The sequence below is a fragment of the Papaver somniferum genome, chromosome 2 (genome assembly GCF_003573695.1).
Source record: "Papaver somniferum cultivar HN1 chromosome 2, ASM357369v1, whole genome shotgun sequence".
Taxonomy (NCBI): domain Eukaryota; kingdom Viridiplantae; phylum Streptophyta; class Magnoliopsida; order Ranunculales; family Papaveraceae; genus Papaver; species Papaver somniferum.
The window spans coordinates 119,852,940-119,873,955 of NC_039359.1; the positions used below are offsets into that span (position 1 = coordinate 119,852,940).

Genomic DNA, 21,016 nt, shown 5'->3' on the forward strand with positions numbered 1-21,016 from the left:
TTTAATTTTCTAGTAAAGGGCAAGACCTGGCCAAATCAAGATAAGGACTCGGATTTCATCACCGTTTCCTTCTTGCCCGCCTTAGGAACACGTAACCTACGCGAACTTAAGCCTAAAATTTTGACTAGAACGAGACCGATAGGGTAACGATCTTAATAGGAAATTCATTCGAAAAATATTGGTTACTCTTTTAAGCATACTTAGAAGTTCATGATGGTTTCTGTGAGTTGATTGCGTGACTGCGCCGCCTTGTAATGCAGTGAGGCCTTGGGTATCAAAGCTCCACGCAGCTTCCCTCGCCTCTATTCAACATACTTTGACTCGGATTGATTCCAGAGGGGTTTGCTCAAATTGTAACGAATTCCCTTTCGAAGGATTAGAAGCTGGTCTAGAAACAATCTAAGTGGATCCATCATGCTTTTTGTTTGATAGATAAAATAGGCTTGTTGTGGTCGAGTCAGCCTTCTTTGTGTTTCTTTAGAATTCCCTTGCAGTTAGGATGTCGAACTAGTATTATAATAGCCAATACAATGAGTATCCGACTGAGCAGCTTAGACATTATCCTTTTTATGACCATAGTGTGAATAGTGATTGGGAACGCGAAACCTTTGAAGGTTATGGTCCATACCATTTTGATCCCAATTACTATCCACATACCCACAGGTCATACGAGCAAAAAAATCCTTCTATTTCTCTAGAAGAGTCTCTCAAGAGTTTCAATGAGTCAGCACGGAAGTTATTTATGAAAAATACTTATAATATTCTTCTCCCAGAAGAGTCCGTAGAGCGGTCAACTAAGTTATCTCTAGAAGAGACCCTCAAGCAATTTACTGAGAATACAAATAGGATTGTGGAAAAACTTGCTCAGGATAGTCTTAATTTCCAGTGTAGTTTTCCCAATACCACCCTCGAAAATAAGGATAGTTTTTATTCACATAATCAAGATGACGAGGTTAGAATTGGTAACACTACTTGTTTTGATAAGGTTCGATCATTTTCATGTTATTATAGTGATGATTATGATGAGGATAGTATTGATGAAGAACATGAAATATGTAGGCATAGTGATCAGGAATTTGTTACTCCGATTGAGCTTTATAATGATACTGTTGTTTCTAATACAAATCCGAATAATTTTAATAATTATTCACCTATTCAAAAGGATGTGGATTTGACTAGAGATACCACCGTTTTAGACGGTGTAGTTCATGATTCTTTAGCCTGCAGTATGTTGGATAATCCATTATTTGATGTGCCTATCAGTGAATCGGAGGAGGTAACTATGATTAAAACCTTAGTTGATGAGCCTTTATATGAAACTTTCTCTGATAATCCTTTATATGATTGTGATGATGGTTTAGAGGAAAGAGTTTACCCTGAGAATACTGTTTTAGAATCTAGCGATTTAGAAACACTAGTCTTAGAAGATGATAAACTCGTAGAAATGAGTGAAGATCAACCCAACTTATAAGAATCTATTGACCATTTCCAGGAATCTGATGACATAGAAATTAGGGAAGTTGTGACTAGTCTTTCTAGAAACACAGAAAACTCTAAGTTTGGGGGTGATTATCATTTTCCGTGTGCTTTAACTCTTAGAAAGTACCCTCCTGTAGGACTTGACATTTGTGCCTCAACCATCTTACAAGATTATCTTCATACACGTTTTCCCAAACCTAATGATGTCTAGAAAGAAGCTCAGTTGTTAGAAACACATCCTCTGGTTGATGTGGTTAACCCAGGCTATGATACCAAGATTGACTTTGTTTTCCCACCAAAACCTTTTCTTCCAATTGTGAGAACTTTTGATTTTAAGATGTGTCGATTATTAAGTTTTGAGACTAAACCTAATCACTTTAGGATATTAGGGTCGACACATTTTCTTAAGGATGACCACCTCTTTCATTGTGGTCAGCTGTGTGAGTCAAATCTAATTGACTTACAGGATCCCCAATTATTCAGGTTGTTGTTATGTGCTTCTAAGTTCTTAGTTGAGTTTTTCCAGACTCTAATACCTGAACCGGATCTTAGCTTTGAGGAAATCCAACCGATGAAAACCTTTTATCTAGACCCAGTTATAGAACCTGAACCTGAGCCACAACTAGATGTATTTGTCTTAAACAAGGGTATGTTCGGTATATTTTTGGTCTGTTGCAGTTTCCTCTTCTTGTGGGTAATACTTTTTGATCCAGATGACCCACAGTTATTCCGGCTACTTCTATATGATTCTATGAGGTGACTAATTCTTCCAATGTCTGGCTGAAGACTTTAAACTTAGCACTTCTTGGGAGGTAACCCAATATTCTTGCGACACGGTAATATCTTTCCTTATCTCTTTTGCTTCAAGTGGTAACAGTTTCTCCTTGTTCATGCTTTTAATTTTATCTTTAGAACATTGAGGACAATGTTAGATTTAAGTTTGGGGGTATGGGAGAAACATTTTAGTCGCATTTTTGAAACTTCTAGCGTCACATAGTACCCGGTTAGCTAAGTTTACATACTGTTTCTCATCGAAAAGATAGAAATTGGAATGCTAGAGATAACAACATATTGAGACATTAGAGAAAAAGACATTGAGATCCTTGAAATTCAGGAGATAACTTGTTCCTTTTAGAGGGTAACCGTGATGGACCTAACCATCCATGATGGAAAGACGAGTAGGGCAGGAGGAAATGCCAGAAAGACAAAGCAACCTCACAATGTAGTCTTAGTTACTGGATTATTACGACTCTCTCTCAGTAGAAACTTATCATCATCAACAAGCGGAGCGATATCAAAATATATGAATAAAGTTGAAGACGTTTAAGGTTTAGAAGTAACAATAGAAAAGAATATTTCAAAAATCAAAGTTGAAGACTTAGTTACAAAAAGTTATAAGAACAAATGATATAAGTTGTTGAAGTTCATGATACCAAGACATCACAAGTTGCGAAGATCCAAGTTCTAAAGTCCTTATCTCATGGCCATTTAAATTTTTGTCTTGTTATTTTTGTCAACAAAAAAAAAAAATTTAAAAAAAAATAATAATGAAAAAATAAAAAAAATGAAAAAAAATGAAAAATCATCGTTACGTTTTGTTCAATAAGGCCAAAGGGAAGTAGAGATTTATAAGTAAAACAAGAAATCGAAGAGAAGAGTTAATTGTCAAGGTTCTATGAGGTTCGATAGTTTATCATCAACAATTGAAGACCGAAGAAGACGTTGTTTCTACTGAGCACTATGAGAGAGTCGAAGAAAGATACATTTGGTTGCTTTGTTAGTCCGCTTTCCATCTGGCACAAGATCTTTCCAGCACTGGTTCAACTCATCACACGTAATTAGTCCAGCTGTGTAGCAGATGTCCCTCTCATCTTTATCTCTCTCCTAATCTTATCCAGCTATAAAGCAGCGGACGCATCTTACAATGTTTATCTAGCTGTGTAGCGGATATCTCTTTATCTAGCAGTGTTGCGGATGTGTCTCCCCTTTTCTTTAGTCAGCTTTAGAGCTGGCACCTTTAATTTCTCTAGCATTCTAGTTACTTGGAGATAGGTTGAGAATATGTATGTCCTCATAGATCTTTGGATACCTGTGACCAATTAGAAGTCATGGTTTTGTGGGTACACCTCTGGTAAACCCTCCCGAGTTTACAACTCGGTCTTTTTATTTTCTAGATTTGCTCGAGGACTAGCAAATAATAAGTTTGGGGAATTTTATAGACACATTTTTGTGTCTTAATTGTCCCCAGTGTCTCTATTGTTAGTGCTTGATTTTGTACTTATTATGGTGTTTTCATGTGTTGTGTAGGTGTTTTACGAGAAATACACTTGTGTGGAAAAAGTTGCTCAAAACGTGCTATTTGGAACCCCGAAGAACACCTACTATTCGGACTCCCGGTGTGGATAAATGGCACCTAAATGATAAGGGGTATCCCATGGTTATTTGCACCCCACAGCGTCACCTTCTACTCGCACTCCCATCTTTGTTAGAGGAGGTCGTCCCCTACATTTGAATCATGGTTTTGGCGGGAAAATAGTTTCCTCTCCTGCATAGCTTCCTGATATGATTTGCATGATATTTAATCGGGATTTTGGTCAGAGTATGATTGGGAATGACGTGTCACAGTCAAACATGGAATGTATGTTCATCAGTTTCGACAAAACAGGGATTAATCTTTGGTTTAGACAAAACAGGGTTGCAGTCAACTGGAAGATTTAGGGCTCGAGTTTTGGTGATGATTTATCCAGACTCAATAACTGGAATTGCTTGGGAAGACTTGAATGAGCCTAACAGGATTGGTATAGGTCTTTGGTTCGATTAAATTTATCCAGAACCCGTTGTTGAAGTAAAGCAGCGAAGATGCATGCTTTCTCGTGAAAACATATTCTGAGGATTATTCTGTTCTATTTTTGGAAGGTTGGCGTGCGTCTTGAGCATGTCTAGAAATTTTTGATTTGTGTACACATTCATTTTATGCGTGATTGAGTACACATTGACAGCTGCAGACACGAAATCATGAAGAAAATAAAAAAAGGGGGAAACAAAATATTCCCGAGTTATGAGAGAATATTTTGTTGTTTAATGTGATATTTGAAGGTGCTGAGAGTATATATAGGTGTTACGGGACTCAGAGAAAAGGTGTGGAGAGTTTGGGGAAGTTTTGGAGGCTACAGAATGAAGAAATCACGAGTTGCAGAGCTGCCATTTTTCTGCTGCTGCTGCTGATGAAGAACACCAAGAACATAAGACCCACACTGAGCAGTCTTATTTTGCTACAAATTTTGCGACACAGCGGCAGCAATCTTATTTTTCTACAGTTATTGCGACACAGCGGCAGCTGTCTTAGAGAAACAGTAACACATATAACTGTTACAAAGGCCCTGTTTTATACCTTTTCTCCTTGTAAACACCTTTTTGAGCAATGAAAAATTCCTTTGAGTGTGTTTTCACCATGCGGAGCTAGACCCCATCACTGGGACAACGGAGGAAGCAACTTTTCATGATTGTGGTAAATGAATTAATTCTTTTATTGACTTTTTGCATAGATTTAATTGTTTTATGATTTCAATTAATTATTTGTTATTTTGTTAGATGCCGCATGCTTAGTTTTAATTACTTTAGATGCATCATGCTTTTAACTTACAAATATTATTTTACGAAATCTATTTTTGGCAAAGAACTAGAGTCACAACTTCTTTTTTTTGAGCTATATTGCTTAGAGTTAATGACTGAACCACAACAATATGAAAAGCAGTGGAATCCCGAGTCTCTGTATCTCTTCATCCTGTGACAAATTTTGTATATATATTTTTCCTTATTTTATTTATTAAATCTTAAAATAAATTCTCAACAAATCTGAGTGAACGAATCATCTTACTACAACATCATTCATTGAAAAATACCATTAATGCCATTGTGATTATGTATGGGTATAAGATGAGGATTTCATCCTAGGGAACAATGTTTACATGTTTTCTAAGGAAGTAAGTTCATAAACTTGTTTTGTGAACCGAAAAGGAAATTGCCAGGTTTTATCGGTTTTGTTATTCATTGCATATCTTATGAACAACCAATATGTGTGATAAAGTAGAACCGCTCACAACTTGTTGTGTTCTTGGTAGAACTGTTCACAAAGACCTGACTTTTGTATTAGTATAACTTTTATCAGTAAAGCCAATCTTAAGTAATCACCTTGGTATGTATCGGTTTATGTCTGCCATGGGAAAAGGGAACCGATCCTTGTAAGGGGTGAAGGGAACCGATCCTAGTAAGGGGTGAAGGAGAACTGATCCTTGTAAGGGGTGAAGGGGAACCGATCCTTGTAAGGGGTGCAGTACATCAAGGGGGAACCGATCCTTGTATGGGGTGCAGCAAGGTTTACAGAAGAAAGTGGAACTGATCCTGTGAACGTGTGCAACACATATAAGTTAGATACCATATATATGTGGGGAACCGATCCTAGTACCTAGTCAACCGAATCTTTTGGGAAGCTAGTGTGACTATACGTAGTACTCACATGGAGGTAGAACCGAAACTTGTTTTGGTAGAACCGTAAACCCATGATTGTGATTGAATGTTGGTTTGATCAATCACATAGTTCATGAAAGTCAGATGAACCAATTCTAAACTTGTTTGGAAGTGTGGCAAATCGGTTTCAAGGTTGTAAATGTGGAAGAGAACTTACAAAGTAAAGATGTCGACAAACTTTGAACACGTGTTGAGAATGTTTATTGCTATAATTGTTCAAAGATATTCCTTAAAGGCTAAATGGAAGAAAATCCCAGGATCAAAATATAAGTAAGTTAAGAATATTTTAATTAAGGTTATTAATTTGAAAATTATGGAATTAGTAATGTGCATTTACTAATTAGATTTTCCGAGAAATTTCGATTATATTTTTGGACAGAGCATTTTCAGGAATTATAAAAACCGAATCTGTGCATTTATGAATAACAGACTCCGTTCTGTGCGTGATTGATCACAAGAGATTCAAGTGATTGTGTGCAGGTGTTTATTGAATATTTAAGAAGATTTGAAGACAAAGAAGATATTGAAGATCTGAGTTGGGTTTTATAATCTTTGGTGTGCACAATACTTGTTTGGGAAAAGAGGATCCAATTAATAATCGGTTTATCCTTGTGGTAGATTGGATTGATTAATTGAGTAGAACATCATCAATATGTTTCCTTGTGATTAAAGGTATTGATTGGCTTAATATTAACCGATTACGTTTGGGTGGTTGAACATTAGATAAATCTAGACTTGACGAAGGAGTTTATGTTGAGATAAACGGAAGAGCCTTTGTCTGACTCATATCACTTGGTTGAATAGAGTTGATACCAAACAGATTTCTTGTTCCTTTAATGTTTGGAATACGAACCAAAGGGATTGTTCCAAGTACATGACTTATTCACAAGTCGGAGGCGTGGGAATACAGACGGAACTAGGTATACTATAGAGTTAGGTACTTGGTCTCAACTATACGAAGTTAGGTGTAATTTTGTGTAGCGGCTTAATCCTGAGAGTATTCAATTCTGGACTAGGTCCCGGGGTTTTTCTGCATTTGTGGTTTCCTCGTTAACAAAATCTTGCTGTGTCATTTACTTTTATTTTCCGCATATAATGATTTTATTATAATTAAAGTAAATTACACAAACGTTAATTCCTATTTACTTGATAAGAAATCCTATTGTGTTTGGTTAATTCTGAACCTTTGTATCAAGTAAACATACTTCGTTGTTGTATTGTCTCGATCTCGTATCCATAGACGATCACAAGAAGTGTGAACCGATTAGTTGTATTGTCTCGACTCAGTCCATAGACAATCACTTTCGGAGAAAGGACTTATAGGTAGGAAAAGTTTTAGCTTGAGGTATATTTGGGTACCCTCGCCTTTTCAATTGGTATTAGAGCAGGCAAACACGAAAATATCTAACAATCTGTGTTTGGTGCGATCCAACCTATAAGAATGAACTCGCATTCTCATCAATCGACTTCAATTAACGTGCCGCCAATATTTGACGGAACAAACTATCTATGGTGGAAATCTACTATGAGATCTTTTTTTCAATAACGAGACTTTAATACTTGGATATTAGTCGTCGATGGTTATACTCTTCCAAAGAGAGAAAATTCAGAAACTGAGTTTAAACGCTTAGCGGAATTTTCGAGCGAAGAAAAGACATTAGAAAAGCAGAATTCAGATGGTTTGAATGCTATTGTTCATGCTGTAAGTCGCGACCTATAACATCATGTGTCTACATGTCAAACTTCGAAAGAAGCTTGGGATAATCTTCAGATCGTATTCGAAGGAAACTCTTATGAGAAAGAAGCTAGACTTCAAACCCTCACCTCCGAGTGGGAAAACCTTCGAATGGATGATAACGACACTTTTGAAGAGTTTCACATTAAACTATCTCAAATAATTAATGCTTCTTTCTCGTTAGGAAAGACTATTTCTGAAAAGGATATAGTATGCAAGATTCTCAGATCGTTGCCATCTAGATACGATTCTAAGAAACATGCAATCATAGAATCAAACGATCTTTCAACTCTCTCACGAAGTACACTCGTTGGTAAGTTAAAGATCTTTGATCACGAATCATAGTCTATTCAAAGTAAAGGAATTTCTTTCAAAGCAAAAGTTCCAAAAGCTTCAATGGAAAGGAATAGACAGTTGGATGATTCAAATGAACAGATTGCAGAAAATTCTGATGATGAGATTGAACAATCTTTGTCTCTAATTACTAGACAGTTTCGAGATCTCTTAAAGAAAAGAAACAAGAGATTCGTTAAGGATACTTATCGATATTCTAGACCGTATGATCGAGTTCCTGTCAAGAAGGATCAGGAAGAAGATGATGAATATCAGCCGCAGTGCTTCAAGTGTAAAGGGTTTGGTCATATTGCTAAAGACTGTCCCAATATTAAGAAATACACTGGAAGCAAGGCATTGGCTGTAACTCTAGATGAGTCATCTGATTCATATGATTCTGAAAGAGAGGAAACAGCTAATATTGCATTGATTATCAGTATTGTTCCTTCCACCATTAGTGATTTACCCATTTTAAAAATGGACATGTCTTCTGATGTTATTAAATCATCTAATGGTAAAAGGAAAAAGAAGACAAGATGCAAAAACTGTCTTAAACACAGAATTGCTAAAAGTTGCGTGTGCAATTCCGATCTATCTCAAGATATTTTGTTAGTTCAGGGTAACAAAAGAAGATCGTTTCATACTATACTAGATCAAGAACACTCTGTTTGTTCAAAATTCCATAATGAGAGAAAATCTCATACTAATGCCACTTGATCGGTGTTAGATTCTTTCCTCATCTTGTGTGCCGAATTTTGGATGAGGAAGAAGAAAAATCAAGGCACTTTTGTGTAGATTATGGAAATAATATCTAGCATTTGAAGATATTTGATATATTCGTATTTATAGGAATATTATATTTTCGGTAGTATGAAAAATATAAAAAGACTCTTCTCCCATTTTGACCATTCCTTGTCCGAACTATGGGTTTGGATCAAATGGTTTCTATGGAGAAGATGCAAGGTCAGAAAGATCATCTTAAAACTAAGTCTGGAGTATCTCTCGACATTAAGGATAAAATCATAAAGGGAGGTTGGCTTATCAAGAAGGAAAGAGAGAATACTCTGAAGATAAATCAGTGTATTGAGGCATTGACACACTTTTGTGTTCAATCGAAGACGGAATTACATGCTCATGCAGAATCCTTCAAAAAGATCTCTCACCTGAAAGAGATTCTGGTCAAGCAACAAGGCTTTCTACTTGAAGAAATTCAAAAGCTGAAAAGTAGTAACGCACCTTCATTCGGTTCTGATATGAAAGATTAGGTTGCAAAGTATAATAGACATCAATTTGTGATATCTTTCATTGATTGTATTGGTCTATTATGAATAAAACTATTATGAATAAAATTATTTGTTTTGAGTAATTTTCTTGTGATATTTTTTTGGTTTACATAGCCCGTGCTTAATTGCTTTTATATTATTGCTATGAATGATTATGAGATGTATGTTTTTGGTTTTACTACCTTAATGTTCGATCTCATATGTTGTGAACCCTCATGGTTTGGGTGACTTTTTGATTTAGCGGGGTTAAGTTCTAGCCCTAGTAGGTAGGCTTTATCAAAGGATTATGAGGGGTTCTGATAGAAACAGTATGTGAAAAAGTCACAATATGTTGAATCAATTTTGGTTTAGCATAAAAGCATATGTGTTTCGACGGTTTTCAACTTTTTCTTGCAATAGTTAAAACCGGTTTTCAACCTTTCTCTAGTAAAGGTTGAGGTATGTTGTTATTCTTTTGTTTACGCATAAGGATGACAATGTGGGAATATTTCGATATCAATTCTCCCTGGACGAAGATGCAATCATATTGGAGAAGTGGATGCGAAATTTGAGGTAAAAATCTTGTGTGTTAATTGTTTTCCTGTTTAAGAAAAACCTGAGTTTATATTGTATATATTTGTTGCTTTTGCTTAACGAAATTTAGGTTCAATTGATTTTTATTCCATGATGTGTGTGTGTGGATGTGTGTTTCAATTGATTCCTGTTAAGAAAAACTATTGTTATCTTACTTTATTGTGTGGTATAAATTGTTTAGGCTTACAAAATTGTGGTACAATTGATGTGTGTGTGATTCAATTGGTTCCAGTTAAGACAAACTATTGTTATCTTGCGTTTGTATAGTTTCAATGGTTTAGGCTTACAAAATTTCGGTACAATTGATATGTGTGTGATTCAATTGGTGCCGGTTAAGAAAAACTTTTGGTATTTTGCTTTTGTATAGTATCAACGGTTTAGGCTTACAAAATTACGGTGCAATTGCGGTGCTTATAATGTCTTATGTTGATTCAATTGCTTCCGGTTGAGGTGAATAATTTTGCAAGTTGATTTATATTGGTTTGTATGAATTATTTATGGCTTAACGAAATAATATGTGTACGGGATGAGTTGTTTAGTCCAATTCGATTCCGGATAAGAAACTAAGTTAATTCTGATCTTAGTTTGTCTTATCGAAGTGAGGTTTCGGTTATTCAAGTTTAATCGAATGCCTAAGCAAAGAAATGCTAGTTAAATAACCTAGTATTTGGTTTGTTTAAAATTGGAAGGTCTAAGTTTATGGATAATTAGAACCTGATGAGAAAAATGGAGTTTATTCTTTATTTTGGTCTTATCGAATTAAGCAGTTGTTTTTGAACAATCTGTTTAGCAAATGAACTAACGTGATTAGTCGTTTTGGTTTTCTAAACCAAATGGGAAAAATTGTTTCGGGCAATTGTTTCCTTGGTAACATATCAAAATAAGACTACTTGTAGTTTTGGTTTTGATATTGGTTATCAGAACGTGATGTGTGGAACCCTCGTGCCTAACTCTACAGGTTTGCAAGTCTATTCTGAGATTTGTAAGATTCTTTTCGTGTTGCCCTTTATTTTTTCGTTTCTTTGTCATTTTTGTGACAAAAAGGGGGAGAAATATATGGAGTAAACATGTTATACTGGCATTGATTTTATATTAATTGGCATCACTAGGGAAAAGAACATTGGTGCTTAAATGTTATATCTAACGAAAGAGTGAGAACACAGACTAAGGGGGAGTAAAATGTCATATTGATTGGTATAACAAAGACGTGTTGATTGAATATCTACCTATCTTCCTTAGGGGGAGTATTAGCTTTCTTATTATAATGTCAACAACGACATTTTCAAGGATTGAATGTAAACAGTTTTACTGTGCTGTTGAATCGGGAATCAAGCGGAGTGTAATGAATTCTTGTAATTTGTTTATCCATATGATGTAATAGTTTTGTCACTAAAATTGACAAAGGGGGAGATTGTTAGAGCATTGCTCGGTTGAACCCACCAAGCGTTGGTATGTCAAGTTTGGTTGTCATATTTTGGTAAATCAAAACTCATGTTAAGAGTCGTTTGATTATGTACTAGAGTTAAACTTCGTATAGGTTAGCTTGAAAGCATGAGGATATGATACATTACAAGTATTGTGAAGTCTTGAAGATGTGAAGAAGCAAGGATCTACAACGACAACAATCATCCTTCCACTTAAGGTTAGTGATATTTGACTTGAACTGTTTCATTCCCTAACGTATCTTTCAAGTCGTGCATGTTGAAAACATAACTGCGAAGCATGTTTTAACTATAGATAGACATAGTATTAAGGAATACAATACGAGGTTTATTGCTTAACCATTAAACTTTGTAGATAAGACATCGCCATAATCATTTGAATGCTATTGTTATTATGTATGGGTATAAGGTGAGGATTTCATCATAGGGAACAATGTTTACATAAGTTCTAAGGAAGTAAGTTCATAAAATTGTTTTGTGAACCGAAAAGGAAATTGCCAGGTGTTATCGGTTTTGTTATTCATTGCATATCTTATGAACAACCAATATGTGTGATAAAGTAGAACCGCTCACAACTTGTTGTGTACTTGGTAGAACTGTTCACAAAGACCTGACTTTTGTATTGGTATAACTTTTATTAGTAAAACCAATCTTAAGTAATCACCTTGATATGTATCGGTTTATGTCTGTCATGGGAAAAGGGAACCGATCCTTGTAAGGGGTGCAGTACATCAAGGGGGAACCGATCCTTGTATGGGGTGAACCTGATTTACAGAAGAAAGTGGAACTGATCCTGTGAACGTGTGCAACACATATAAGTTAGATACCATATATATGTGGGGAACCGATCCTAGTACCTAGTCAAACGAATCTTTTGGGAAGCTAGTGTGACTATGCGTAGTACTCACATGGAGGTAAAACCGAAACTTGTTTTGGTAGAACCGTAAACCCATGATTGTGATTGAATGTTGGTTTGATCAATCACATAATTCTTGAAAGTCAGATGAACCAATCCTAAACTTGTTTGGAAGTGTGGCAAATCGGTTTCAAGGTTGTAAGTGTGGAACAGAACTTACAAAGTAAAGATGTCGACAAACTTTGAACACGTACTGAGAATGTTTATTTCTATAATTGTTCAAAGATATTCCTTAAAGGATAAATGGAAAAAAATCCCAGGATCGAAACATAAGTAAGTTAAGAATCTTTTAATTAAGGTTATTAATTTATCTTGGTAGGGAAATTATGGAATTAGTAATGTGCATTTACTAATTAAATTTTCCGAGAGATTTCGATTATATTTTTGGATAGAGCATTTCCAGGAATTATGAAAATCGAATCTGTGGATTTATGAATAACAGACTCCGTTCTGTGCGTGATTGATCACAAGAGACTCAAGTGATTGTGTGCAGGTGTTTATTGAAGATTTAAGAAGATTTGAAGACAAAGAAGATATTGAAGATCTGACTTGGGTTTTATAATCTTTGGTGTGCACAATACTTGTTTAGGAAAAGAGGATCCAATTAATAATCGGGTTATCCTTGTGGTAGATTGGATTGATTAATTGAGTAGATCGGCATCAATATGTTTCCTTGCGATTAAAGGTATTGATTGGCTTAACCGATTACCTTTGGGTGATTGAACATAAGATAGATCTAGACCCGACGAAGGAGTTTATGTTGAGATAAACGAAAGAGTCTTTGTCTGACTCATATCACTTGGTTGAATAGAGTTGATACCAAACATATTTCTTGTTCCTTTAATGTTTGGAATACGAACCAAAGGGATTGTTCCAAGTACGTGACTTATTCACAAGTCGGAGGCGTGGGAATGCAAACTGAACTAGGTATACTATAGAGTTAGGTACTTGGTCTCAACTATATGAAGTTAGGTGTAATTTTGTGTAGCGGCTTAATCCTGAGAGTGTTCAATTATGGACTAGGTCCCGGGGTTTTTCTGCATTTGCGGTTTCCTCGTTAACAAAATCTTGTTGTGTCATTTACTTTTATTTTCCGCATTATAATTGTTTTATTATAATTAAAGTAAATTACACAAACGTTAATTCCTATTTACTTGATAAGCAATCCTATTGTGTTTGGTTAAGTCCTAACCTTTGTATCAAGTAAACATACTTCGTTGTTGTATTGTCTCGATCTCGTATCCATAGACGATCACAGAAAGTGTGAACCGATTAGTTGTATTGTCTCGACTCAGTCCGTAGACAATCACTTTCGGAGAAAGGACTTATAGGTAGGAAAAGTTTTAGCTTGAGGTATATGTGGGTACCCTCGCCTTTTCACTATGAACGGATGTTAACAACGAACACCGTACATAAACTGAAAAGAAAACTTAGTAAGTTGACAGTTATTTCCAAAGAGTTGGAGGAATTGAACGATCTCATAATCAATGGTTTTTTCAATGATAAGAAGGAATTTACTGTAGATGCTCTGAGAAAGATCTACAATGCCTAGTAAGTCTTCTTTTTGGTTTAGTTGGAAGAATAACTAGTGCTTTGAATAGCAATGATTGTGACTATTATTTTCATCTTCATGTTTTTAGGTTTTTTGGTTTAAATTCTAAAACTATTTGAAGGATGATGTTTTGCAGTATTTAATCTTTATGATTTGTTATATTGCAAGTTGTTATGGGATATTGGTGTTTATGTCCGTGAACTATGTGTTAGAGCATAGCTCGGTCGACCTCGCATGCGTTGCTATATCAAGCATGTTTGTCAATGTTAGTGATCAAAACTATAAGTCTTGATTTCTAGTCTATTATAGCTAAGTCTCGGACTAGGATAGAAAAGTGTAGTTGAGCTCAAGGACTTCATGGTGATTCATCATACAACGACGAAGATCTATACAAGGAACCGTGGAACTTCATCACCAAAAAGGTATGTGGAGACTTGAACTTATCTATCACTCAAAAGTCTATCTATTCTATCTCCTACTTCTTATGAGACAAAAACTCGTATGCTATATAGACTGGATCATACACATTTGACATTTCGAGTTGAGTATTCATTGCTTATCTTTTCTCGGAATCGTGTGTTGGTAAAGCATTAAAACTATCTTTGACACAGGTCGAGTTATCACCAAGTGCCATGTAAATCTCTGATAAAATAGGATATCCCCAATCATATGCTGGTGCTTGCTCTAAATCTTCTAATGCTTCGAGAAAACCAATTAAGACCACTGAGCTAGCATTTGGAATTAGACATTGGTCTAGTGTCCATAAGACAAACACCCTTTCGAGCTCCTCATAATGGCCAAGGAACAAATATTGATTACCAGCTTCCCTGTTCTCATGCATATTCCTAGCATAAAAAACTTTTCATAATTAGCGTTTGTTGATTTTTATAAAACTTACCGCATTCAAAGTCCTTGAAAAAGAACGTGTTTGTAGTTTTCCACCGTCTTTCAAATATAACTTGAACTCCTTGAGTCCGGTGGTTTCTGGGCTGAATAAGATATATATGTCGCCAAGGATATCTTCTAACTCTTTCTTGAATAACTGGGGGAAGTAATTCATAAATCACTTTTAACTCAGTCCATCCACCTCTTAGTGTTACCGAATTAACTCGTTCCCCATGGTTAGATAGGTGATTAGAGAAGATACATTCACCGATTATTTGTCTAACATTATTAAACTCATAATTTGTATCCACAACAAAATTTATTCCACTGGCTGGGGTACTAGTACATCCTTTGATTTTTCTGTTTCTTTTTTTTTCTCTCTATTTTTGAGAAGTGAAGAAGAGTTGAGAAGGGAAAAGAATAGGAAAAGGGATTGTGAAGAGTAGAATGGTGTTGGTGCGGAATTTATAGGCGGCAGAATTGTTGGATATTTTCAATATTGTTTGTCGTTGTCTGGGGGGTCCGGGGGGGCGTAGCCCCTCCCGGCTGTGTTCGACCTAATTCGGTTACCAGAATTTTCTACAGTGGCGTCTCTTCCCATTAATGGATGACGACCTTTGATAACGTCTTTTGGAGATGAAACGACATCTCCAAAAGGCATGAAACCCTTTATAAATAGCGAAGGATTCTTCCCATTAATATCATCAAAAACTCTTTCTCTCTAAGCATCTTCAGAAACAAATACAGTGTGCTCTTGGTTGGGTCAAGGGAGTATAACCTTTTAATCCAACAACGTTGTTAGGGCTTCATTGTATTCTGACAACAATATTTCGCTGACCGATTGTACTCGCCAATTATATTGGGAAGGGTCGAAATAATTGCTGAAAAGAATCGCAAGGCCTTGAAGCTCCAGTGATACAACATAGTTTTCGTTCTTTGTTTTCATGCTCTATTACCCTTTTTTTCCAACAAGAATACCAAACGCTGGCGATATTGTTTATATCGACGGCGATTTTAATAATATCGCTCGCTAGAAAGTCTAGCGCTAATCGGTTCTCCCATAGTGACGGAAATGGTTTGCCATGTCACCTGCCATGCCAAACACCATTTTTTTTTGCCACACCCATAGGAAGGGGAGTAAGAGTTTACAAGAGGATCGATCTCAAACCATTTGCATTTATTCTACGCGGCTCGGTGAAGACTCGATTTGAGGGTGTGATTCGAATCGGGAAAAATGGAAGGTTCGAGTTGAACCATTTGCATCTAACTCGTTTCAATTTTGAGAAATTTAAATTTTGAATCTCTCTCTCTCTCCTCCCTCACTTTTTCTCAGAATTTTGAATCTCTCTCTCCTCCCTCACTTTACTTGAAATTCAACTCTCTCCCTCACTTGATTTTCACTAAAAATTCAAAATTTCAATCTCTCTCTTTCCCCTCGCTTTATTTTCCCCCGATTTTGAATCTCTCTCTTTCCCCTCACTTCACTACTGCTTGTCAAACTTCTGAGTTAGGGTTTGATGGAAACTTTTGAAGTTTTTATTAGCGTTTCTCCAAGAGAGAGACTGATAAGATTGAGTACAAGTTCGGAAAGTACAATCGGATCATTAATTCAATCAATTCCTCGAGAAACTGTTGAGAAAACTGGTATTGGGGGAGGAGCTTTGTTTTATGGAGATGTTCGTCTCGAAATGGATAAAACCCTAGGTTACTATCGCATTTCAAAGTGTTGAGATTATTAGTCCCACATTGTCAGGGTTTCTAAGATCCTGCAGTTTATAATCCTTTGGGCCTCTCCATTCATTGCCAATTGGTTTTAAGTTGGATGCCCGTATTCTAACATGGTATCAGAGCATGCTATTTGTGTCGAGTCAAATGACCGCACCTTTACTCCGTGTTGAAATTATTAGTCTCACATTGTCTGGGTTGGGTTTCTAAGATCCTGCGGTTTATAATCCTTTGGGCCTCTCCACTCATTGTCAAATGGTTTTGAGTTGGATGCCGACTCACTCATTTCGTACCGAAATTATTCAGAAACGGGTTGGTGTACGTGATGCCGATGGTTTAGTGTTGATGTTCAAAGGAAGAACAGTAGAAACCTGGGTCTCCACGGGATAGAAGGAAATGACGAGGTTCATTTTATATATTGGTGCCGAGATCGCCACTATTCAAAAGTATGGGAAGTTCTGAATCGATTAATCGCGCTAGTAAACAAACTGTGTAGAAGTGTTAATGGTGGTGAGAAGCAAGATCTGGAAAGTGTTGTGGAGATTGTACAAGAGTTTATTGGGATTGCTCATGGTAGCAACGCTGAGGAAAGCTTTTTCGTTGGACCGCATTCGTTACATCATGTGCTGCTGAATCTATTATAAGGTTATATACTTCTCAAACTCCTGGCAACAAAGCTTGTGCTATTAGGGCTATTAATAAATTTTTAAACAAGCAAAATACAGATGCTCATACTGTTTCCATAGTGTTAGAGTTTGCTTATTTGCTGTATCAATCCACGTCCCAGGACGATCATATTTATGATGGATTTCCCATCAAGGATCAAGAGAGGAGCGAGAGATCAAAGACAAAACTCATAAGAATTACATTGATTAAAAATTTTTACATATTTCCATTAACATTAGATGGTGCCTTTTATAGGCTACAAATTGCTAACCCCATTAACACCAATGCGTGCATAATGCACTTCCACGATACTAGGACTTCCATAATACTAGGACACACTACCAGTTTCACTTTCACACGTCTAACTTCATGAAACCCTACATGAACTCGTTCAATAAAAACTCCTAAATATTAGGTTAAGGAAAACCGTGTTTGGATTACAAATCCAACAATTTATGGTTGTTGCATTGACGAGCTAAGGATGATGTGCAATCATATGGTAGAGATGCCTAGAAAATATGGATTTGAATACGGAAAGGGCGTAATCTTAGCTAAGAAGTTGGCTGAGTTTGTGTCTTACATGGGACACGAGGTGAGACAGATAGAGAGCAAGCCATCTGAGCCATGTCGCACTGCATTAATTTTTGTAGTGTTAACAAATCATCTCTGCCATATACTAGACTATGCGTCTCAGAATGTGGAGCTTCCTAGTTGGGTAATTGATTTCTTAAAAAACTACTAATTGAGATAAATAAATGCCTCACTAAAATTGTAAGTCACATTGAAAAGAACAAGTGTGAAGAGAACAACAGGGTGGTCAGGGGAGAGTGGGGGCAGCATCTACTATTACTGAAGGCCATTGGTGCTTTGGGTCCTGAACTTACAGAAATTGTTTCACATATTATGGAGAAACAAAAGAAACCTCTGGACTTATTAATTCTGAAGTCTGCTAGAAGTGATGGGCACAAATGGATTCTTGTGAAGTGCAACCACTTGATTTCTTTAGAATCAAGGCTACATCTGACATTCATGCTGCTTCCTGGGCTGGGAACTCAATACAATCCTCTGAATCCGGATGGAATAGTAATCGACAGGGATCGTTTGCTCGAAGATTCTTTCACACAAGTAGCTCATCTTAATGTTCAACAATTGCTGTCTGGTCAGCTCATCATCACTTTTAGAAACGAGCTCGGCATTGGCAGTGGGGTCACTACAAGAAAATATAGCCATTGCTACACCATATATTGCCACACCTTCAATATAGGTGTTGTAAAAGTAAATTTCTAGTCACAGTATTTTTCAGCTGCAGCTAAAAGGTATAATTTACTGCTGCAAAATGAAACTTTTGCCACACAACTATAGCAATGATATGAAAAGAGTGTGGCAAAAAAGTATAATCTCTTGCTGCAGCAATAAGATTGGTGCTGTAAAAAAGACTTCTTGCTACATAGGTTATCGCGACACTAGTAGGGGTTTATGACATAACTACAAGGTGCTGCAATATATTAGGTTTCTTGTAGTGGGTGTTGAGAGAATGGTTTTCTTCGTTAAGCCAAACTATATGTAATCCAGACAATCACTTATTTGTAGCTTGTACAGAGGACCTTCGCAGAGTTTTTCCAAGCCCAACATCAAATAGCACAGCGCAGCTTCACCGTTTCAAATTCTTTGGAAGGTTAATTGTCTTAGCATTTATGCACAATGTGCAAGTTGGTATCGTATTCGATCGCACATTTTTCCTGCAACTGTCTGGAAAGCCTGTTTCTTGGGAAGATGTTAGAGACGCTGATCCAAAGGTTTACAAGATCTGCAAGGAAATTCTAGAAGCGGACGCTGAAGGAGTGGAAAAAATGTTCTTGACATTTACCTACGGTTTGCGCAGGCCAGGATCTACTGCTACTGAAATTTCTGATCTCAGTCCAGTAGGAGCGGACAAAGATGTCAATATCCAGAATCGACAAGAATACGTTGATCTCTACATACAACATCCTTTTGTGAACTTGGTCTCAGCTCAAATTGAGGCCTTCAAAATGGATTTTCAGAAATACTTGGTAATGCGACCCCTATTTCATTCTTCTACGGAAATTTAGAGCTCGAACAGTTAGATCTGATGTTGGGTTCGGATATTCCTATATGTGTCGATGATTGGGAAAAGCATACGGTGTATAATGGATTCGAGGCAACTGATCATCAGGTCACCTTTCTCTGGCAGGTACGAGTTATCCCTCCTGGTTGCAGTTACTATGTTGTTTAGTTTATAAACTAAAAAATAGACATACATTTATACTCTTGATAGGATAAGCATATAGTTACGAGTAAGCTCTTAAAGATTACAGATTTATGCTTGGTATTATTTTTTACTGTCTTAAACAAGATAATCCTGTTGCAGCTCATCAGAAGGTGGCCAGATCAGCAACGAAGGAATCTCCTCTACTTCTGGACATCAGTGAGATACCTACCGGCTGGAGGTTTTGGTGCACTAAAGTCTAAATTGCAGATTGTCAAAAGAGTAACCCCCGGATATCCTACATCGGCTACATGCTTCTACAGGTTAAACCTGCAAGGTTCTGAATCTGAAGATCTGATTGAAAAGCAACTTGAAGATATCAGCTCAGATCTCATTGCATCAGGCAGGTTTTATAATAGGTGAACTCAGAGTAGGTGGGTCACCGTTCATTTTGGTTCAAATCTTTCTTTTGTTACTTAGGATCACTCCAGGAAACTTGAATATAACGGCGTTTTAAGCAAATTTAGCTGTACACTTTTTTGAATAGAGTAGCTCCTACTTTGTAAGTAAAACAATATTTTCCCATGGAAATCCTTTGAAGATTGGCAGACTTGTTTATTTGTTTTTTTTGGTGCTTTTTGGTTCTGTTTACTGCTTTCTTAAGCTTTAGATAATTACAGTATATAACTTATTGTTGGTATGGTCTTAGCTAGACCCTAAACATGGACTGTATCTCCCTATGCCAGAGAGATGCAGATAACCAAACGTACATAGCATTTCATTAGTCCTACTACTGCAAAATCCACAAGACCACAACCAAAAATATCACTTCTACAACTACAGATGATACAGAATGTACCAAGTTTCCGGTACAAAATGGCAACCCTTCCAAGTAGTTTCAAATCTCTTATCTTCTTCTTCTCGCCCTTGATCGATCATTTCACAGTCACGGAAAGGTGTTCAGGCTGCATTTCAACTTCCAAAACTGAATAATATCAGAAAACCTTATGATGTTAACCTTCCCAGCTTAACAACAAAAACTTCAGAATCATGTAAACCTTTATTAATAGCCCTGGACATGGTGCCAGTCCAACTCTTAGTCCGACGACGTTGTCTGGAGAGCTATATATGATTATGGAAGCTATTACTGAGAGAATTGAGATACATCAAAATATAGGAGAACAAAGAAACAATTGGAATAGGCTTCTTCTCAATTCAATCAACTCTTATCACTATTGCTGCAGCAACTATGACAGGACTTGCATCAACCGGTGTAGTTGGATCTTCGTCATCTCCTCTGGCTCTGCAGGTTATATCTACCGTATTGGTGGTGATGAACACAATCCAACCTTCACAACTTGTAGGTACACGAAATAAGATTTCCACGTGTCATACCAAGTAAGGTAAGGAAATCTTAGTCAAAGATCCGTGTCAGTGACCTGTCAAATCAGTCAACATCAGAAGGCGAAATACAAATCCCAAACGCGAGATAGCTCTCCACCCCGAATAAAGTAGAAGGACCATCAAGATACTAAGGAGAAGTCACGAAAAGATTACTTGGCGAAGAAGATAAGCCACGAAGTAGGAGCAGTGGGGCGCAAGAAAAAGGACAGGTGTCCCGACAAGACCACGTGAAGTCAGCGAAAGGTGGGGAAAAACTTTATGGAATATGC

The 21,016-nt window shown here is 36.7% G+C and overlaps 1 protein-coding gene across 1 annotated transcript; it reads left to right on the forward strand.

The window, feature by feature from the left end:
* The first annotated feature begins 17,621 nt into the window (after positions 1-17,621).
* LOC113351847 (E3 ubiquitin-protein ligase UPL5-like) lies at positions 17,622-19,766 on the forward strand. Its single transcript, XM_026595765.1, has 4 exons — positions 17,622-17,831; positions 17,906-18,275; positions 18,707-19,167; positions 19,506-19,766. The coding sequence occupies exons 1-4, from the start codon at positions 17,622-17,624 to the stop codon at positions 19,764-19,766; spliced, it is 1,302 nt and encodes a 433-aa protein (XP_026451550.1).
* Positions 19,767-21,016: the final 1,250 nt, after the last annotated feature.

What these genes read in the sequence shown, in the direction of transcription:
- LOC113351847 (XM_026595765.1), top strand. Translation starts at nt 17,622, where the DNA reads ATGCCTAGAAAATATGGATTTGAATACGGAAAGGGCGTAATCTTAGCT. An exon ending in ATGTGGAGCTTCCTAGTTGG is followed by an intron (nt 17,832 to 17,905) that starts GTAATTGATTTC and finishes CACATTGAAAAG; the next exon opens with AACAAGTGTGAAGAGAACAA. An exon ending in TGTTCAACAATTGCTGTCTG is followed by an intron (nt 18,276 to 18,706) that starts GTCAGCTCATCA and finishes ACTTATTTGTAG; the next exon opens with CTTGTACAGAGGACCTTCGC.